Source organism: Podarcis vaucheri (genome assembly GCF_965113315.1).
Source record: "Podarcis vaucheri genome assembly, chromosome: 4".
Lineage (NCBI taxonomy): Eukaryota > Metazoa > Chordata > Lepidosauria > Squamata > Lacertidae > Podarcis > Podarcis vaucheri.
The window spans coordinates 62,066,340-62,088,771 of record NC_138762.1 but is presented as its reverse complement, the minus strand read 5'-3'; the positions used below and the strand labels follow the sequence as shown (position 1 = coordinate 62,088,771).

Below are 22,432 nucleotides of genomic sequence, written 5' to 3'. Positions count from 1 at the left end.
AAAACTTCAGGAGGAATACTTAAATAAATCACGCAAAAATAGTGACATCAGGATGTCAACCAGGTATGGATGGAAACAAAACCCTAGAGTCTGGAAATCACAGAACAAACAAAAGTGTGGATGAGCCCAATGGCTATCAGGTTATTTAACTGGAGCAGAAACATGGGGTCATGTAACAGCAGTCCTAAAAGCTCTGCACTACTTGTCTGTGTGCTACGAGGCTCAATTCCATGTGTTAGTGGGGTTTTACAAAGCCCTGAATGGCCCAGAGTCCAAATAATCTACAGAAGCACCTCCTCCAATACCAGTCAACTTGATCCTTAAAATCATCAGGAAAGGGATTGTCTGCTTGTGGTCCCCACTGGAATTTCGAGTGAGAAGATGAGTAGAAAGACCTCTATGGTAGTAGCATCAACTCTGGAATGATCTCCACTTAGAGATGCATCTGTTTCCCTCATGGTTGAGTTTCAGACCCAAACTGAAAATATTTTTATTTACCAATGCTGTTGTCATTTAACAAACAGAAAACACATTTCTCATGAACAATAAATGTACCTCCATTTAATGATTCACTACAGAACAAGAGTAAAGCAGAACTGGAAGATCCACTCGTCTCTGTAACATACCTACCTTTATGTTACTGCTGTCACTTATAACACCTAACTTCAAACTTCTCCTACAATACTGAAATATGATTTCTAAAGGAGAAACTTGCAGTGGTGGCTGTAATACTGTAGAAAGAAAAAAATACACAGTTATTTTTAAGCTCTGGACAAATGCTTCTGCAAGTATCCTTTGTTTAAAACCAATAATCACTTAGACGTTCCTGGTACTGACTTACTTTCACTGTTTGATTGAGACGTTGGCTCAAATGTCACAAATCTGACCCTCCACAAGAACATGCCACAGGCTCTCACAGTCTGGACTCTCTTCTTCACTTCCTCCCCGCAACTCAAACATAGTTTGCCCATTTACAGAAGGGCAAAACAAAGAGCAGTGTTTTTCAACCACTGTTCCGCGGCCTGGTGTGCCGTGGGGAAAATTGAAAAATTCGAAAGATTTTTTTTTTAAAAAAAAGTCAAATTTTCGCCCACTAGGCGGGCGCCGGACTGTGTCCTGGGTATGGGGGGTGGGGTTTTTGACCCCACCCTCGGCCAGCAGGGGTGCCGATTGGCGCTCCTCAGGGTGACACCTTCCACTTTTCTGATGTCCAGGCTGTGATTGGTCCAGACTCCAGCCTGGACCTATCACAGTAGGGCATCATCTTCTGACTTCCTTCCCGCCCGAGCACAGTGTGCGCAGCAACGGAGAGAAGAAGACGTCGCGACTCGAGTCACCAGGAGGACCGGAGCAGGAGGAGACGGACGGAGACCAGGACTCGGCGGGAGTCGGCACTGCAGAGAGACCGCATCTGGATCCAGACCAGGCTGCAGGTGCAGCGTGAGGTGAGGAGGTCATCTGGAACCAGTCGGTCACGGTTGGGTCTCGGAAGAGAGACGAGTGAGTCCAGCCCTGTACAGCAGCAGCAGCCCGGTATGTTTATATATAGTCAATATAGGCACAGAGTTAAATTTTTTAACATTTTCTAATGGTGGTGCGCCTCGTGATTTTTTTCATGAAACAAGTGTGCCTTTGCCCAAAAAAGGTTGAAAAACACTGACAAAGAGTACTGTGGCAACTTTGCCACAGAATTGTTGAGTAGTTTGAAGGCTAATACCATTATTCCGGTATAAATTATAATAGAGCACGGTCCATTTCCTCAAGTGTAATCCTGCAGCATACCATGTTGGAGAGGAAGAGGGGCACTTCAAGAATGGCATGGTTCAGTCACATCAGTTGGGCCAATCTAGTGCTCCTGTTGGCATGTTTGTGCCATGCCAACTTCACCATCATGCTCCTCCCACTCTCTGGTATGCTGCCATCTGCTGCTGGCAATATGCAGGGGTGGTGTGCCCTGTTCACCACCTGGTGTAAAACAAGAACGTGCTGCCACACCGCTCCACTGCCACAGCCTCCCTTCCCGGGGTTGCAAGGCTTCTGGTGAGATCTTGCGAGGACTTTTGCACTCCGTGAGATCTTGCAAGACTTCAGCAAGATCTCATCGGAAACCGGTGCTGTTGCCGGTGCCACTTCTCTGCCAATGGCAGCAGAGCGGGCAGAGTGCCCACAGTGGCCTTCGATTGCCCAAGACAGCTGCCTCACCCTGCCTCAAAGGTGGGCCGGCTCTGGCTATATGAGAGTGAAGTCAAAGAGAAACGTCACGCTGAAAGAACAAACAGTGACAATTATGGGAAAGCAAAGTACAGTAATGACAGTGACAAATTAACAAAGCAATGTTGCTGTTAACACAAACATCCTGCCATTAGTTAGCTAATTAAAACATGTAATTTAATAAAAATGTATAATCTCAATCCAAAGTGACAAAATTGGATTGCATGCTGAGTTCTAATTCCTTTGTTTGTTTGTTTGTTTGTTTGTTTGTTTGTTTGTTTTGGCCATTTTTATGGTCAGTTGCAGGGTGTTGGTAGGTTGAAATGTTCCCCCCTCCAGGTTTCTGGGTACTATCAGTGCTGAATCAGATTGTGTTAATTTCTTGTTTTGCCTAGAGATTGACCTGTCTGTCCTACATAGAATGCAAAAGGGCATTTCTGACAGATTATGATCCCTCTCATACTAGAAGATGAGCAACTAAACTTTAATTAGTCACTGCCATTTTTAATGATCTGTTCTTTTTGAATATCATTTCACTGTGCCCTCACTCTCCTACATACTGTCCCACCAAAACTTGTCAGTTTTGGATTATACAATGGATCTGATGAAGTTGAGAGTGGTCTACAAAAGCTTATGTCGTAATAAATTTGCAAGTCACAAGACATCTGAATCTTCATAATTTGAAGAATTTGCAAACAGTGACTTGGAAGCAGGCTTAATTGTAGTTTGCTGATCTAGATGTCACAGCAAACTAAGGTTAGAGAAAATCATTATTGGAGGAAATCTGGGCAGGAGAGAGAAGAAAAGAGTAGGATTATGTGAGTCTACGGCATGATTCCAGCCTTGAAACTATGGTATGCAGGACTAGGTTACAAGATCTGAATTGAACCTACATATAACAAGCATTAAAAATTTAAATTTGCATCCAAAATAACAAGAAGAAAATAACATTAAAGCACACAATAATTAATAAAAGGGATGTCTTTTCATATACCTATCACGACGAAGTCAGTATCTCCTTCTTTTCAAACAAATTTAAAGCAAACAATACAGTATTCTTCAAAGACAATGGGAAGTGCTTTAGAGTTGCTGCTAATTAAGTCAAACTGAACTGAAGTAGCATTTAAATCCATCTATTTTAATCATAGTCAAAAAGTACTTTTCACTAATGATGGAGAGTTCAAGTCATACTATTTTCTCTGAAACCGCTGAATGTCATAAACCCATTATTAGCCACTCTATTATTGTAATGGCACTTACATTTTACATAAGTGTATTGATTATGCTTGCTGCTCAAATTTAAGTACAGATAAAGAAATAATAGAAACAGAAAGAAATAATAGCATTACTTTTTATTTCATAGAGTAATTGCTGCATTGAAATAAAGAAATAAAAGTACTATATACAGCCTAGAATTTGATAAAATACTTTTAAGGCTGTGGTGCTATGCACGCTTTGAAATGACTTTCTTCTGAGTTAGTGTGCCACATCTGCATTGTAATTGTTATTAAAGCTAGCTATTACAATGAAAAAGGAAAGCTCGGTGGAAGAGAAGACCAACTGCTACAAGAGCCTATCAGGCATGTCTTATAAGTGATTCACCTTTACATCATATTACGGTATCTTGCACCCAATTCCTAAAAATCTGCAACACTTACAGCATTGTATTTGATGGCATTATACAGTCGTACCTTGGTTCTCAAATACCGAAAACCTGGAAGTAAGTGTTCTGGTTTTCGAATATTTATCGGAAGCCGAACATCCGATGTGGCTGTCAGCTATTGTTTCTGGGGCACCTGCACCAATCAGAAGCTGCGCCTTGGTTTTTGAACATTTCAGAAGTCAAATGGACTTCTGGAACAGATTAAGTTTGGCTCTTTTGTTTTTGCTATTTATTTTGTGGTTTTGTTTTTGAGGTTTTTTCGGTTAATTTGTTTTTGTGATTGTGTGAAACCCAGTTCAGCTACTGATTGATTGTGTGAATGCGGAAATGGACAAAAGCCCCCCATCTAAATAATGTCTATCATCAGTGCAGGTAAGGGAAAAATAATAATTTTTATTTTTATCATCTGCAATACTGTTTTATTTATTTTATAGTACAGTATATTGATTATTGCTTTCATTTGATGGATCAATGGTCTTGTTATTCAAGCTAAATTGCTGTTTTAGGGGTTGTTTTTTAAAGTCTGGAACGGATTAGTCCATTTTGCATTACTTTCTATGGGAAAGAGTGCCTTGGTTTTGGAACACTTTGGTTTTGGAATGGACTTCAGGAACAGATTAAGTTTGAGAACCAAGGTACCACTGCACTGGCATAGCACATTGTGCTATAAAGGTTATACCTGACTAAAGAGCATCAGGGGTTTTCCTGGTTGGTCCAAACAACTACAGCACAATCCTATGCACGCATGCTCAGGAATAAGCTCCATTACTTTCATTCGGGCTTACTTCCTGGTAGAGATGCAGAACACAGAGAAGTGGGGTACAATCAGTGCTTGATCACTGAATGTAACACACACTGTGTAATGCTTGTGTAACTTTTGGTAGCCAGTTACATGTAAAACTGCCAGTCTGGGTGCAGCCTTGGAGTGAAATGCTTCTTTATAACACATGTCCTTCTCTATACCCAGCATTGCACTCAAAACTAAAGAGAGCCAAAGTGGACTGTAAGCTATTTAGTCACTTTTTTCCACACTGACCAATTTCCTGTGGTTGTGGTTCGAGGACCCGACCCCCGCAAAGTAAAATGAAGACACAGGGACACGTGATATAAGGTTAATGGGCTAGAAAAGGCCACAACTTTATTGATTACAGCAATGAAAAGGTATTGGCTTAGGCATTGGATCGCAAAACAAGTGGGTTTATTCACCAGGGGTTCATCACCTGTTGATGCTAATCCAACTATAGGCTCACCCCTGATGTCACCGAGGGTCGTGCCATGGCCTCCCGCCAAGCAGGCTTCGGACGGAATACCCGACCGCCAGATTCCTTTAACGGAATACCCCTATAAATTGAAGGCATAGGCGATGGCCACACCTAGCACTTCAGCACACCACAACACATTATTCCAATGCCTAACCTACCCACCAATACCACCAGAAAGTTGTGACGATTGCTACGAGGTAGGCGAAAAAACCAAATAGCCTAATGCCAAATGGAAAAACTCCTACCAGGCCCCCCGGGCAACCGGGGCGACCAACCTAAGGTCCATAGCAAGGCCAATGACCTAAGCCTAACTCAAAGGGAGTGGAGGGTGGGTGACTCGCACAGGACGACAAAGAGAAATGAGGCCGGGGAGAGGCTGGCACTGCAGCATAAAGGCTGCTGGACACGCCCCCCCCCCATGGCACCTGGTTGGGCGGCCACCGGGGGTGTGTGAGTGCCAGCCAGGTGAGCTGGAGGCAGGGGGCAACGCCCCCTGCTAGGAGCGGTGTTCGGGCTCCCGCCCACAACCACTCCCCTCTCTTTCAGGGAGGAGAGTCTTTAATAAAAGGTGATACTGTTTCAAACAAGAAAAACTGCTGGGAGAGGCTGCAGAGTTAGCAAGTATAGAATGATGTGTACATAAGGGGGAAAATAAAGATGCAAAGTTTATTATATTTTAAATGTATCCAAGATTACTAGCATCATTTCCTTGCCACTGAAAATTACATCAGCCCCTATTTTTCTGTGAATGATAATTGCTTGTTGAATGTTTGAGTGGACTGAGTGATGTGGTCGTTGCAAGGAGAGCGGGCCTGTTGAGTGTAGGGATGTATGTTTATATTAGTTTTGTGCAGTGTGTATGTAAATTATTTTGGTAATTGTATGATTATATGTAAGAGCTTTTTGCATTATTTATGAGATTTTTCTAGATATATACTGTAATTATGTTGCATTTTGATTTTTTGTATAGAATTTGCTTCCATGGTTTTTGTTTATTTTACTTATGTACATTTATTTATGTACTCAGATATATTGCTGTTTAATTATGTTACTTAAAATGTGTAACATTATTGTCATCATCAGCACAATGTTGACTGCGGCTCTTAAAACAGGACAGACACCCAAGTTATCACGTGACTGCAATAACTGCTATGTCAAGGCACAGATCTAGCCCCTCTGTTCTGTCAGCTGGTTTCCCCACTTCTATCAAGAAAAAGCTCAAGGGTGGAGGTGGGAGACAAGAGAGCTATATTACAATATGCACACCAATTTATGTTGTTTCTAAGGTTTACCTACCAGTTCCCTGAACTTTGCACACTTTAGTAGGTATAGTCAACAATTGAGGCCGTGGGACAATGATATGCTTTGCTGAACCAGAAAGACCTGTTTTTTTGGAGTTCAGTGAAGGTTCATCCTCATCAGCGTTAATGTTTATTGGAAGACTGAAGTCATATGCTGCCACCTAGAGGGAAAAAGTCATCACTTTCTCACTGATAACAAAAAGGAATACAGAAAACACACACACACACACACACACACACACACACACAGTGTGGGAATGCCTGAATGGAACAAAGATTTTGCCTATGGACTGGAGCACTTGACATTCCCAAAACACATTTAATAAAAGCTACTTCAAGCCTTTATAATGAGATATTTTACACTCTTCACTGAACAGCGCTATTCCCAGATCATTGGTTATAGAGAAATTTAATATTTTTACCTACCTTCCTTTTAAAATCCACAAATTATGCTTACTTGCAAATCAGTACATCATGCACAGTTTTTTTGGCTGATTTACAGATGTGTAAATCTTTAAAGACCAAACAATCACATGACATAAAAAAAAATCTTGCCTGACTAATTCCAGGACCTTGATTACAAATATTATTATTGGCAGTAAGGGATACCCAATTAGGCTATTTACCTAGGAAGACTGGTTTTCCAAAGGTAAATACCTGAACTCTCAGGCAACAGAAGCAGGGAATCGGCTAACCATTCCTACCAGGCACAGTGGGAATACTGCTAACAGCTTCCTCAGAGCAGCAAAGAAACAGAAATAAGAAGTGCCATGAAAAACCCCTTACTATCCCATACTATTTATGTACAGTCGTACCTTGGATCCCAAACGCCTTAGTACTCAGACGTTCTGGCTCCCGAATGATGCAAACCCAAAAGTTATTGTTCTGGTTTGTGAACTGTTTTTGGAAGCCGAACGTCCAATGAAGCTTCCAAACATTTTGGATTCCGGATTCCGTTCAAATTCCAAGGTACAACAACAAGGTACATGCTTCACTGCTATACAGGCTATACAGGCTGCTATGTAGTAATTTGGTGACTAAGATGACTTCAGCAGGGGTTTTTTAAGTATTACATAGAGTTAACCCTTTTTCACATGATAAAAAATTGGTTGCTTATTATTATCTCATATACTTACTTCTTTTGGTGTGAAACTCAGTGAACAGTCCAAAGCTGAATTTTCTTCTATAATTGCAGTATAGAAACGGGGAGTACCTGGTGTCACAGCTATAAGAAAACAGAGTGTGTTTTATATGCTGTTACCATTTGTACTGATTAGCTTTATAGTTCTAAGCTATTATTATTAGAATTATTATTATTAGAATTTATATACCACCCTATACCCACAGGTCTCAGGGCAGATCAAGAAAAAGGGGGAAAGGAATGAGTTAGGGAAGTGGTTCCAGTCATTTCCGGAATTGCTGGTTTTACCTTTTTGCAAGAAAAAAAGAATTGGATTTCACCCCAAGATCACTGTTCACTGAAGAATTTACCCATAAATTGAACTAACATAGTTCTCCTTATATACTGTCACATGCACAGTAGTAAACAATGTTCCCAAATTCCAGCCACTTAGGATAAATGAAAAGAATTTGCATAGGGTAGAAAACTAACTCCAAAATTGGCTATGTCCAATTTTTAGTTTCTTGGAAGACTGTATATATGCATCATTTAAGCAGTGATGAGCAGAACATATATGCAGGGAAATACTAGTTTATGAATCTTACACTTGAAAACCTGGACTCTCATGTCCTAAACATACCTATAAGGAAGTTTAAAGTCTATTGAACTAAGTGAGGTGTACATATGAGATGTTTTAGAGAGTGCTAAAGCCTCTCACAGAACACAGGGGGCATTATTCAAAACCTTTTTGTAAATAGCTACAATTGCTACAGTATTTGTATGTATTTGCAATCATCTTCTTCAACTATCACAATTCTATCTCAGCCATCAACAGCAGAACAAGCATATTCCCTGTGGTGTATAAACAGCAGTGATGCTTATAGGCAAAGACAGAAGTAAACAACCTTAAGTGATCTTGACTGAATCTAAAATGCTTAAAGTCCACAGAAAATATCAAAAACATGAACAACAGCATATGACTTTCTGTAACAGCAGTGGTCTTTCTGAAAGCTATTAATGGTTAGCTATGTCAGCCATGGTTTCTGGCTAATATAATTTAACAGGCAAAAACGAGGGCGGCTTGATACAAGGGCAGTTGACTCATCTCCGACATAGCAAAAACAATCCAAGTAAATTTTGCCACATTGTGAATTGATGGTATAATAAGTTCATGAAGTTTCCATATCATAAGTATCCTGGTTCCATGATGCCATGGGGCATGTGCTGACTCCCAGTTTAGAAAAGTACTGAAGGGGAGATCAAACCAAACAATTCACCATATTGTCCTGGCTCTCACCGGATGAAGAACTCAAATTCAGAATATGATTTCTGCAAGAACCCAAAGGTCAAAGGCACAGAAGGTACATGGAATGGCTAGGCAAGCTTGCACTCCCATTGTAAAGGAGTGGGGCAGGCATGACAAATGTAGCAAAGAGGGTGCAACTTTGGACTGGGCAAGCAAATGGGGACTCCTCCTAGTGGGTTGGGCCAGAGCCACGGTGTCCTGAGTAACAGAGGTGGAGATAGTGCTGGCTCAGAGCCAGATGAAATCGAGCACCTCTTCCATAGCAGAAACTAGCAGAAGTGGAGGATTCAGTGGTGAGGGAGGCAGATCCAGGACTTTGGGCTGGATGGATGAGGACTGACTCAGCGATAGCATGCTGGGTCCCTCCCTAGGATCCATCTTCCATATCCTCCACAGACAACTCTCACAGGGCCCAAATGGAGCCCATTCCAGCCTGTTAAATTCCTTCCAAGACTCCATCGGCCTCCCTTTAGCTCTTTCCATCCCTTGATTTCATCCAGCAAGCCTGAGGTGTCTCCATGCGACCCATGGCATCAATAATGGAATAAATGGTTTGACTTCCATAACAGAAACAAAAATGGCTGCAGAAGTCAACTTTATCGGTGAAACCAGCATTAAGCACTGGTAAAGGAGCTGGTGGAAGCGTCCCTTGCACACACACCACCCATATTGCTGCCTCCCTCCTATTCTGCAGCCCTCTGGGGTGATATATGTTACTGTACCTTTAAGGTGAATAGACTTAAGAGCAAACCTGTCAGTTCACTTGTTCAATTAGAGAAGGCCCAGTTCAGTTTGTGGATGCTGTACATATATGGGGGCTTGCTTTTTAATAAAATGTTCTAAATTGTTAAAGGGACGCGGGTGGCGCTGTGGGTAAAACCTCAGCACCTAGGACTTGCCAATCGCATGGTTGGCGGTTCGAATCCCCGCGGCAGGGTGCGCTCCTGTCGTTTGGTCCCAGCACCTGCCAACCTAACAGTTCAAAAGCACCCCCGGGTGCAAGTAGATAAATAGGGACCGCTTACCAGCGGGAAGGTAAATGGCGTTCCGTGTGCTGCGCTGGCTCACCAGATGCAGCTTGTCACGCTGGCCACGTGACCCGGAAGTGTCTGCGGACAGCGCTGGCTCCCGGCCTATAGAGTGAGATGAGCGCACAACCCTAGTGTCTAGCAAGACTGGCCCGAACGGGCAGGGGTACCTTTACCTTTTCTAAATTGTTAAACTGAATCTGAAACTTCATACTGAAGACAACACAGAGTACTAAGGAAGGAAATACATTGTGTGAAACTACTATGGAATATCTGAGAGCTCTGCATCCTTTTTCTCTCTCTCATAAGGCAGCTGAGGAAAGGAAGAGGGAGACATATGATTATAAGTGAGGGATAGAGAGAGGAAAATAGTGGATTTAAACAACCGCACAGGTTTGAGTAAAGCCAGCAGGGATGAATAGGCACTGCAGTTTTAAACAACAGCAGATTGTTGAGAAGAGCAAACAGAGGCTGACAGTGAGAGGAAAATTGTAGTTTTAAACAATAGCAGAGGTCTGAGTAGAGCAAGCAGAGACAGAAAAAAGGGAGAAGACACTGAGGAAAAAAGTGGCAGTTTAAAACAATGTTTCAGTACAGCAAGAAGGGAGTTGGGAACAGCTCTTCTGTGTTAGCTTCCATCTCTGCTATTTCTCACTGTTAAAAAGAAAAAACAACCACCCTCCCTTCCCAATCTATTGAGACCTCTCCCACCACTTTCCTCTCTCAGCGTCCTCTTCTAGCTAAGGCCACTGATGCTGTGCAACCGGCCTTCTTTTATGCTCCTCTGCCCCACCATGATTTCATGCAAAGCCAGGACTCTGATACAGCACTACAAACCCTTCAGTGATAAGCTGAATGATAACAGTCTTACATTTTTTTTATTTTAGTAAGAAACACTCCAATAGATTCAGGACTGGATAACAATCCCTAACAATTCCTAGGGGAATGTGCACCCATCTCTTAAACCTGTCCATTGTGCTTTAACACACCGCTCCATTTTCTCCCATGTATTGCACAAATCTAATGACTGCAGCTACAATTTTTAAGGCATATTTTTTACAACTAACTCATTGGAAAATCCTGCATTCTTTTCCTGGTGCTCAGAAGTGCATGGGGAGGACTACTGGCATGGATTCTCATGTGAAAAGCTTTAAGAAGAACTTTACTAACTCACTGGATTTATGTTTATATACATTTCTATACAAACCTGAGCCTAGGGCTTGCTGATCAGAAGGTTGGCGGTTCAAATCCCTGCGACGGGGTGAGCTCCCATTGCTCGGTCCCTGCACCTCCCAACCTAGCAGTCCAAAAGCACATCAAAGTGCAAGTAGATAAATAGGTACCGCTCCGGCGGGAAGGTAAATGGCGTTTCCGTGCGCTGCTTGGTTCGCCAGAAGCGGATTAGTCATGCTGGCCACATAACCTGGAAGCTGTACACCGGCTCCCTCAGCCAGTAAAGCGAGATGACCACTGTAACCCCAGAGTCATCTGTGACTGGACCTAACGGTCAGGGGTCCCTTTACCCTTTACCTTTTTATACAGTAATACCTCTGGTTACATACCGTCCTCCTTGAGAATGCTTCGGGTAATGAGCTCCGCTAACCCAGAGGTAGGTGCTCCTGGAAGCAAACTTTGCCCCAGGATGTGAGTGGAAGTCGCGCGCCAGAGGTGTGCACATGCAGCAGGAAACCCCATTAGCAAAACGCGCCTCAGGTTAAGAATGGTTTCAGCTTAAGAACAGGCCTCTGGAACAAATTAAGTTCATAACCTGAGGTACCACTATAGAGCATTAGAGAAGCGTTTTCCCCTTTTTTTTATTCATGCAGCAACTACACAATATTTCCTTGCTTTAAAAGGGAGATTTTTAGTGTAAAAGTGCTTAAGCCTTTTCTTCTTTTACCCAGACAACTTTCCCCAACTTATTATAGTTCTAAAACAAACAAATAAATACCTCTCTGCAAAGAAAAACGTAGCTCAAAGTCTTCATGTTTAGATAAATCCACAGTCACCTTGGCCCTTGTTTTTCCTTTGTTCTCAATAAGGAATGGAATTTCTTGGGTAGAGCCAACATAAACCCCGGGAAAGCAAAATGAGTCCTTTAAAAAGAAGAAATAACAAGCACTAGAAAGACCTAGGATGAAGGTAAGTGGCTAAATCTGCTAAAAGCCATATTGAAGAAGCAACATCAAGCTGAGTAGCCCATGACAGTAGTTTATTATTCCACTCATTGCCTCACATTCCCAGCAATTTTAAACCAAGTGGAAATATCAGCATCAAGACATATACATGGACCATTTAAGCTATTTAAGCCAATGTTACTGCTAAAATACGTTCTGCTTTATTTAAAACAGCTTTATGTCATCAAAAGGGAATATTGGGGAACAGCCTTACTTAACTGGTTTACAAACTAAGGTAGCCGTCCCTTATATTTTCATAATGTAGCAAGCTCACTGACACCAAGCAGGTCTGAGTTAGCGCCTAGATGGCAGACCACCTGAGAACGCTGTATCAAGTTTCACTGTGGAACAAAGGCTGGACAGAAATGAAACATTTAGTTTATTTAAATTAATTTTGTCTTGTCAGAGTAAAAACTAGATTACATGGCCTCTGGACCGATGCCATGGCACTTTGCCCCCAAGGAAGAGCCCAATCCTTGGAGGGATGAGCACTTCTGCTCTCATGTCGAGGATACGCCTCCGGGAGGTGGGAGGGGAGGAGGGGGTTGGCTTTGTTAAGTGCTGGGGAACATTTTGGGAGAGAGGAGAAGCCTCCAAATTATTCTCTGGTTTAAATTTTGATCTGAATTGTAGAAGAATTTGGGGGCTTAAAAGGTTTCCATCTCCTTTGGAGAAGGTTTTCACCACCGGTTTGGAAAAGTTTGCCAGCATCTGTAGATATTTCTGTAAGTAGTACAGTGTTTTAGCATAAACACACAGCTAAACTATTCTTTGTTTTCAGCTTCCAAACACCTACATGAAAGCATAATCCAGCCTATGTTAAACACATTTAAGGTCATGCTTAAATCCCCCTATAAAATGAGGACAGAAAAAAGTGCCTTTTTCATTGATGATGCCCTAGTTTACTTATTAGCTTACCTACTTAGTTTATTTAGTTTACCTAGTTTACTGCGGACAAACACTGGCTCCCTTGGCCTATAGAGCAAGATGAGCGAGCAACCCCAGAGTCTGGACCTAACGGTCAGGGGTACCTTTACCTTTTTAGTTTACTTATACAAAACAGATACACAAAATCCAATTCTATGTATCTAATAAAGTAAGTTCAATGAAGAATGTCACATATTTACCATACTGATATATATGTCAGGAACATCTACAGATCCACCAATCCTAAGTTCCAAATATTTTGCATGCCGGACAGCTATCTAATTAATAGGAAAAAAGATAAGACAGTAATATATTTTGCCAGTATATCACCCTTGCAAAGCAATCTTTCTAATGTGAAACTTCCATGCTCAATTGTATTAAGACAAAGCATTTCAAAAACTGTTTTCTAAAATGCAACTGATGATATTGTGATGTAGTTCAGGTGTACAAACAATTGCAAGCTAAGATATCAAATAGTGCAGCCATTGCTGAAGCTAAATTTGTCAGAATGGGTTTTTTATGTTTACAAATTGATGTTTACAAATTGAGAATATGGAAGACAGCATAGTGGGAAAGAGTGAAGTATGTATTTGGTCTGGAATAAGCAAACAAATCACTAGTACTTGGCCATAACATCTAGTTATGCAAAGGCCATTATCCCAACAAACAGTGCTGTCAGGGCTAAGCTTGTCTTTACAACTGGAGTTCAGGAGCGACTCTAGAAACCTATTTAGCCCAACCCCAATCTCATTACATTCTGGTTTTGAGTTAGAAAAGCATAGTATCGGTAGTTTTAAAAGCCATCCCCTTAGAGAACAGTGCAAATACAACATTCCTGTTCCCTTTAACCATGATTAAAATATGAGGAGAGGGCAGCGGAACCATATGCTCTTACATTGCATCTCCTCTCCCTGGTGTAGGAAGCCTGCCTGGAACAACTGAGCTCAGGTGATGCTTCCTCTCCCTCCCTAGAGGATTAGACTGCTTGATTCAAGTCAAGTCATGGAACATAACATAATTCGTATCTCTGGGGTCTCATTGTGCGAGAAGGATTTCACTAGCTGGGGTCTCCCAGCATGGTTTCCTGATATCCCCCATTTTAATTTTCAGTTCAGTTCCTACTTTGCCACCTTTCTTTAGTCACCCTCTGGACTGGTTGCCTTTTGAGACCTTCTCCCACTCAACTTTCTAATCTTCAGTCAACCCATGCTTTTCCTGATCCTATTTTGAGATTATTATTTTTCAAGGCAAACCATCCCTTTAATTATCCTCACAGAAGCTAAGGATTCTATTATTGGCTGTTTTATGTCATCGGCAGATATAATCTGGATTACTATTTCATTGCATCACAGAAGCTCGGCCAATCAATGCAATCTTAGCCTTCACAGGCATTATCCCCCCAAAAAAGTATTTGCATATCAAAATACGAGTATTTTTTAAAAGCCAAGCAAATGTTTTAGATAGTTATTCAATATGTTAATACCTCCACTCTGCTATCGAATTTCATTAATGCATTTGGTCTGAAATAGATGTTGATTTCAGTGTGGCCTCCAACAGGTACTACACCCTGAAAGGGAGATATAATCATTCCAGGAAGAGGATTGGCATCAATGACCTGCCAAGAAAAACATGAATCTTGAATTTTAGGTTTCTCTGCAAATATATTCTCACACCTATTTCCAGCCTCCCTGATAAAAATTTCAAAGCAGATTACCAAAAATAAAATATACTACCAATAAATTTATCTCACATCCAAAACACAGAAGAATTAAAATAAGCACAAACCAAATGATTCAGTTAAACAAGAGGAATAATTATTGAATGACTTCTCGAATAAAATGGTTCTGAATGCCTGTCTCATACAATGTGGGAGAGTGGCCTGAAATACCATTTGTGAGCACTCCAGCAGCTGAAGCTTTGGGGTATGAAGGCAAGAACACACAACAATATGCACAATGCTATCCACTTTGGGTATGCCTCACCTGAAAGTATGCATGGTTATGTCCTACATTTTGGAGAATGGCTGTCTTGCAGGTAGTCAAATGCAGAGGAGCATGATTAAAGGTGATCCTTTGTTCCTTAAACTGAACACTGGTGGTGCCAAGCTAATATCGAGAAAGAAAACCAAATAATAATAATTATAATAATAAATAATAATGATGATGATGCATTACCATCAGTGCACTTGTTCCAGCACACATTCAGATTCCCATTACTTCATAGAAGCTAGAATGCAAGCATTATTAAAAATAGACAATAGTTTTTAATGAAAACGATGTTAGATTTTTTTAAAAATCAAGAAAAAAATCCACTGTTTCTCTCATTGAGAATGGTACCTTGGCACACCTGCAGCACGGTTTTATTTTAACATTCTGTAGTTAATTCTGCAGCAGTACAGATTTCATTTTACTTATTTAAAGTTGTCATTTTGAACCAGAGTTAGGAAGCTGCCTTACACCAAGTCAAAGCATCAGCTCCATCTAGCTCAGAATTGCCAATGCTGACAGGCAGGACTGTTCAAAGTTTCAGGCAGGGAGGGGTCTTTCCCAGACCATCTGGAGACATCAGAGTTCTCACCTGGGACCTCCGACTTGCAAAGTATGGAGTCTACCACTGAGCTACAGCCCTTCTCCAGAATCATAAGGAGTCACAGGCCACATGGGAAAAGTACTAGTAAAAGATTACAATGTTACCTTTGCCAAGCATTTTAGCTTAAGGGTTTTCCCCTGATGCACACACAAATCAAATTCTCCTCTTGTTGGAGCAGAGAAACTTGGGTGCCAAGCCACTTCACACTCTAGATCTTGACAGGCATCTACGACACCTAAATTAATAAAGAAAATGAATATATTACAGCTGCTAAAAATGTAAAGATTATGGAAGGTGACAAGTAATTGGGAAACTTAGCTTAAATCCTGCTCAATATGAATACACATTGTTAAGAAATACTATTATAGAGTCTGGGCTTCAAAACCACAAAAACTGGCATAGTGTACGAAAGTAAAATCTTAACTTGTCAAACTATTCCACAATGATTAAAAATAGGATCTGAATTAAACAGGCAATGCTCCAAAGCCAACCTGTTGTATTTCAAAGACTTAGTCAACTCTGCTAGGTTAGGTAAATGAAGAACAAACAAAAAAAAACCTCCGCCATTTTTATTAGGTGACTGCTGGCCATAGACAGAGGGTAACAAGACTTTTTGTTTCATTGACTGCTTTTTGTGGAATGCAGTTCTCACCTTTCCTGATACAGTGGTACCTTGGGTTACATACGCTTCAGGTTACATACGCTTCAGGTTACAGGCTCTGCTAACCCAGAAATAGTACCTCGGGTTAATAACTGTTTCAGGATGAGAACAGAAATTGTGTTCCGATGGCGCGGCAGCAGCGGGAGGCCCCATTAGTTAAAGTGGTGCTTCAGGTTAAGAACAGTTTCAGGTTAAGAACGAACCTCCGGAACGAATTAAGTATGTAACCAGAGGTACCACTTTACTTAAAAGCCTTTGATTACCTTGGAGGGGGTGGAGACAATAAAAAGGTTGGTTATTCATATTATTCTGCTTAGCAACACAAGCTATATGATGCTGGACCACAATCTTAGCTATGTGGTCATGGCTCAAAAAATATACTGAAAGGCAGCACAGTAATTATGACTGGTTAGTCAACTAAGATGTCATTAAGCAAGCGGCAGCCCTAATTTCAAACAGTTCGTCAGGTTAGTAACTGACCCATGTAGTTAGTGTCAGACCACAATATGAAAGACGTGGGTAGACTTAGTTGGTAGAGCACAAGACTCTTAATCGTAGGGTTGTGGGTTCAAGCCCCACGTTGCGCAAAAGATTCCTGCATTGCAAGGGGTTGGACTAGATGACTCTTGTGGTCCCATCCAACTCTATAGCTCTATTAGGACCACCTCTCAGTCTAGCCTATTTCACTGGGTTGCTGCAAGAATAAAATGGGCAGTGGGAGAACCATGTATGCGGCCCTTTTCGGAGAAAGAAAATGTGGTAAGAGAAATAAATGAAAGAGTACCTTAAATACCTGCAAACATATCTGCCCCCAAATTCTGAACAATAGACCTATTCACTTCCATATAGACTTTCCTTTTGCAGAACAGTGGCTAATGTGACAGAGGGCTTCCCCTTGCCCTCCTTCAACACTTTAAATATCAGATTGCAGCATATGCCCATCACATGTTACTTTATTTTATCACTGCTTGAAATAGTCCCATAATATACTCTACCTTGCTCTGGGCATATGGAAAATGCCATTCCTTCATCTGTAATTACAGGCTTCCACGTGAATTTTGCAGGGCAGTTTCTATGATTGTATAGTGTCACTGTTGTTCTAAATCCAGTTTCTGCTAAGTAGCAAAAGGCAGGATTTAAAGTCAGTTCCCTTGTAGACATTTCCAAAGCAGCAGGTACTACTAATGCGAGCACTAACACATGTCCAGTGTGATGCTGGTTTACTGAATACATGAAAGACCTGTAATGCAGAAGAAGTTGCATGTATGATATTAAAATGAAACATGTGAAGAAGAGGATCATAAAAACATGTTAATTCAAATATATTTTAAAATACTTTGCAAAAGTATATGCTTGGTAAAGGTAAAGATACCCCTGCCCGTACAGGTGAGTCTTGATAGACTCTAGGGTTGTGCGCTCATCTCACTCTAGAGGCCGGGAGCCAGCGCTCACTCTAGAGGTCGGGAGCCAGACATTTCCGGGTCACATGGCCAGCGTGACAAGCTGCATCTGGCGAGCCAGCGCAGCACACGGAAACGCTGTTTACCTTCCCGCTAGTAAGCGGTCCCTATTTATCTACTTGCACCCCGGGGTGCTTTCGAACTGCTAGGTTGGCAGGCGCTGGGACCGAGCAACGCGAGCGCACCCCGCCGCGGGGATTCGAACCGCCAACCTGACGATCGGCAAGTCCTAGGCACTGAGGTTTTACCCACAGCGCCACCCGCGTCCCAAAGTATATGCTAGTTGTGACAAATACTGGAGCATCTTAAAAAACTGGGCTTTGTAAATTATAAGACCACTTTTCAGGGGGGTGAAATCAGAAATAGTAATCTATTTTAGTAACTTGCATTACTTAAAAGGTGTTTGGATCAAGGGGAATTTTTTTAAAATAAAATCCAATGCAAATGCTTTTAAGTGTGCATAGGATTGACACCTAAATGTTATATACACATATACATATACATACATAAGTGTGTGTGTGTGTGCGCGCGCGGGTGCAGGTACGTATCTAAAATGTGTGTGTATATGTGCATGCGTACCAGGGCCATATAGTGACCAGGGCCATAGCTTGGGGATGGCGAGGTGGGCCCCTGCCAGGGGCGCAGGCAATTGGGGGTGCAAAATCAGCTAAAAATATGTCCATAAATATAAATATCAATTATTGCCTCATAAGAAATTATTTTAAATAGAAGGTGAATTGAATAGGTGGAGGAGAGGCAGAAAGAAGAGCTCGTTTATCCATGGCTAGAGGGCACAATCTGGATGGTTCTGTCAGGGGCGCAAAATCACCTAGTAACGGTTGATAGTGACATCAACACAGAACTTTATTTGGTTCCTGCCCTTAAAAACAAGTCATGCCATTTTGTCAAGGCAACATGTATAAAATAATTGTGCAAATATCAGCTTGCTTTTCAGTTCACAGTTTCAATTCCTTTTCTTTGTTAAATTTAAAAATAATAAAATATTATTTATAAAAAAAGACAAAATGCATAAGAACCCTTTCCTCCCTCAGAGTGCTTTACTCAAAAAGTTATATCCCCCCCCAAAAAAAAAAGTCAAAAAGTTTTACTTTCGAAAGTTTCCCAATTTCTTGTTCTCAAACACAACTGGAATATAAGTCTTCGTAAAAGGTGGAATGACGTGAGACAAAGGGCTGGTCTGTTGCAGTTCCTCACTTTCAATTCCTACTTGTACCCAGATGTAGACTGGGAGATTATTCACCAGATGCATTTTTCTGGTAGATGTAGAACACACGCAAACCTCTCCAAAGTCAATGGTAGAGGGGCCTGAAAGGAATGGAAAGGAGATGTGGCTGCAGAATTTTTAAAAATGGCTTTTTTCTATTGTGAAGAATTAGGATCAGAATTTATAATTAGTTAATTAATTAATTAATACTATTACCATATATTTATTTATACCCCAACTTTTTCCTTGACAGGGACTCATGGCAGCCTACAGATAAAAATAAGAACAGCTAAAAATATAGGGGGGAAACAATCCTTAAAAAAGCAATTCAACACTGATATAGTTGTAATTCTATCTCTCTATCTATACACACAAACATAAAATATATTAAAATGGCATGGTATGTCCCTTTCTTTACAGTCACTATTTTTAAACCAATACATGATTTTTGTCTCTTGTTGTGTTTAAAGGAAGGAGAAATCTTACCAATGAATATTTGATGAAGCTGCTTCGGCGTCAGAATTAAACTACAGTCTTCAATCTCTTGTGGCGAAGTTGGTACAGGGTTAAGCCCGTCACCCACCTGTAAAAATAGCCAGCAGAATAACCACCTGATATCTAATATAGCTAATAATATCTGAATGTGTTAGGCTTTTGTTCAAATGTATTGAACACAGTCCATAGAATCTGGGTAAGCAAATAAACAGGAGGGCAAGTTTATGAGAGGAAACATATTCTGTAGGCTGACAGCTCATTTCCAGGCAAACAGGAACGCAGAAGGCAACACTCACATGCATGAGATGTTGGGCACTGTTTATTGACCAACATTTCAAAAAGAAGTTTACAATACGCACCCAAGGGAGCATGGAGAAGCAGCGTGTTTCGTGGTTCAACATTCATTATCACAGACCCTACACAAATTGTACATACTTGTACAACTAGTACACACTATACAAATGCACTGTGTATCTCGGGAGGATGGACAACATGTTCCCCAGAGGTATTATTGATAGTATTAAAAGCTGGAAAAATTAGATTCTCCTGCAAAGGAAACACTACCAGAAGAAGAAAGATACCCAGAACCACAACTAGAAGGCAACACGGGAATATTTAATACACAAAATCTTAATCTTCAGAATTCCTTAGGGGGGGAAAGAGGCTGCAGCCCTGAGTGTGGAATCCTAGGCACACTTTTCTGGTAGCAGTCACACTGAAATTAGCAGGACTGTTGAGGAAACATGGATGGGATGAGGCTACATAATATTTGGGGAAGCTGTAAGCAAGCAAGATCATCTTCAAACATATTTAGCTTACCTCTCTGGCTGAAGTTTTAGATTCCACTTCTGCTAACTGTTGACTAGTTAATAAGCTACTCCTTACACAAGCAATCTCTTCCTCCAATTTCTCCTCCTGTAAAATTTTAACCCTTGGAGATTTCAAGCCTGATGCTGGTTTTAACCCAATATCCACAGGATTATTAAGTGATTTAAAGATCCTATGAGTTGGAAGTATGAAGAAGTGACATTCAGCTATGAAGTAAACACACTGCGAAAAGTTACAACATTTTGAGTACATACAATATTTTGATTAACTGAATTCACTAGAGAGAGAAAATTCCCAATGCAAGCCCTGATATTAAATACTAACCTACACCAAGTTACCTTTTAATTATAAAGACTGTCACAGTGCATATATTTCAAACGTGTCTTCCTCAAATTACCTGGGAAAGATAGATAGATCTCAGAGTCCAATGCAGTTTGTGGAGGAAAGGAGGGAGGAAAAGTAACCACACATGACAAGACAATTAGCTGACACTGGAGGAAGCAGCTGATCACCAGGGACTGCAATCTGAATTTCTAAATGTCACTCACGTGGGATTCATTGTTCTCAAACCCATTCAGGTACGTAGAATTATTCTCAACCTTTAAGTCACATTTCCTATACATTATTCATACTAGGATTTGTAGCTTTTTATAAAAACGAAGAATAAAACTATAGCGTTATAAATCTGGAAAGTGATTGAGCATTTTGGCAGTTTATTTGGAAACAATGTTTACCGAGCAGCTTTTTTATGCAAACGATGCTGTCTTAAACTCTGAAGATAGCTTGCATAGTAATCCTTATTCACTTGCTTTTCCATTTCTTCAAATAACGTGTAAGAAAACTCTGGATCCACATAACTGTATCTGGCAACCTTTGTGAAAATAGTCCTAAATGTGTGAAAAGAAATGCAGCCTCATTAGAGCAGGAGCCATTTAAATGTGCGCTGGATTCTGAAAACAATTCTACTTTTGCTATATAAATGTGCTATTCATACGTCCATTATTCCACTGATCATTACTAGCATTTGACCTTGCCAAGACAATCCTAACATAGGACTGTTGCAATTTGATATGAAAAAAGGGAAATTGTGGGTTGAGCCCAGAGTTCCACTCTGCATTGGAGGTGGGAGGCAAGTAAGCTATCTTTGCAGATTCCCCCTTCTACTGGGCCTCTTCAAAAGCTGCTCCCAAGAATTGGGAGCCCTTCTGGAGCAGCATGCAGTAGTACCAGTGGGATGGGTTGCAGAGAGAATATGGCCCCTTTCTCCCCTGAACAGAAGCCCTTTTGTTTGCACAGCCATCACTCTGGAGCCAATCCAATATTAGCAAAATATATTTCAACACAAACAGTAATCACTTGCACTTGAATTTGGGTTCACTATATATTTAATTCACAGGGACAAACATTAAAGGCTACAAAATAAAATATTTAAAATAGCACCCAATGTCACAAGAGATTTCCATTCATGCAATGAATCTTCCCCCTTCCCACTGATTAAAATAATCTGGCCTGGGCAGTTAAGGCGGCTATTTGGAACAGATCTGAGGGCACTTAGAGAGTGACATGTTGGAAGAGAAGAAAGGGATGTCCTGTTGCACAAGCAAAAACCTGTTGTGCTATATGATGGGCAGTCTTTGACTGGGCAGTCTTTATCAAGGTGATATTTTAATTATTGTTATTGTTAGGGACTGGCTAGATGATGATGAGGGGTGGGAGGTACCAGCTGGGAAACCCCCAAGGGGAGCCCCAAAGGAGGAAGGCTTGGAGCCCAGAGGTTGGTGGTGGTGACAGTGGGACACTGAGGAGAGGTCAGAGGGAGACTGGGGAGAGGAATGGTTGAATGTTAAAGAGGCAACAGGCTTTAGTGAGCAAAGGGAGCCTGTGACAGGGAGCAGCTCAGACTCAGAGGCTGAAGAAGATGGGGGGTCCCTCTGTTGACTCCACAAACACGCAGGGCAATGCGTAGGGCAGGGCAGGGCAGAGATTACAGGTTCCCCAAGATAGTCTGAAGCTGCTTGGGAAACATTCGGCAGAAAATGAGACCTAGAGGAAGTAAAAGGCAGGGACCATCAGTCCTGGCAACTGCCCTATAGTGGCAAGTCCTGTTGGGAGGTATTGCTAAGCTGTATGCCATTTTCTTAAATAAAGAATTAACTACATTGCCTAATTCTGCGTCTTT

The 22,432-nt window shown here is 41.2% G+C and overlaps 1 protein-coding gene across 2 annotated transcripts in view; it reads right to left on the bottom strand.

Annotated features, from left to right (window-relative positions):
- CFAP47 (cilia and flagella associated protein 47) overlaps nucleotides 1–22,432 on the bottom strand; it is a 186,104-nt gene that overhangs the window by 149,332 nt on the left and 14,340 nt on the right. For both annotated transcript variants that reach the window (XM_082219930.1, XM_082219931.1), the window contains exons 11-23: nucleotides 20,988–21,140; nucleotides 20,245–20,425; nucleotides 19,417–19,513; nucleotides 18,815–19,031; nucleotides 17,241–17,485; nucleotides 15,689–15,819; nucleotides 14,978–15,100; nucleotides 14,479–14,610; nucleotides 13,196–13,273; nucleotides 11,843–11,987; nucleotides 7,574–7,662; nucleotides 6,433–6,598; nucleotides 631–731 (exon numbers count right to left, since the gene is read on the bottom strand). In XM_082219930.1, the coding sequence (XP_082076056.1) occupies nucleotides 631–731; nucleotides 6,433–6,598; nucleotides 7,574–7,662; nucleotides 11,843–11,987; nucleotides 13,196–13,273; nucleotides 14,479–14,610; nucleotides 14,978–15,100; nucleotides 15,689–15,819; nucleotides 17,241–17,485; nucleotides 18,815–19,031; nucleotides 19,417–19,513; nucleotides 20,245–20,425; nucleotides 20,988–21,140 (1,858 nt within the window). The remainder of the gene's footprint in view (nucleotides 1–630; nucleotides 732–6,432; nucleotides 6,599–7,573; nucleotides 7,663–11,842; nucleotides 11,988–13,195; nucleotides 13,274–14,478; nucleotides 14,611–14,977; nucleotides 15,101–15,688; nucleotides 15,820–17,240; nucleotides 17,486–18,814; nucleotides 19,032–19,416; nucleotides 19,514–20,244; nucleotides 20,426–20,987; nucleotides 21,141–22,432) is intronic.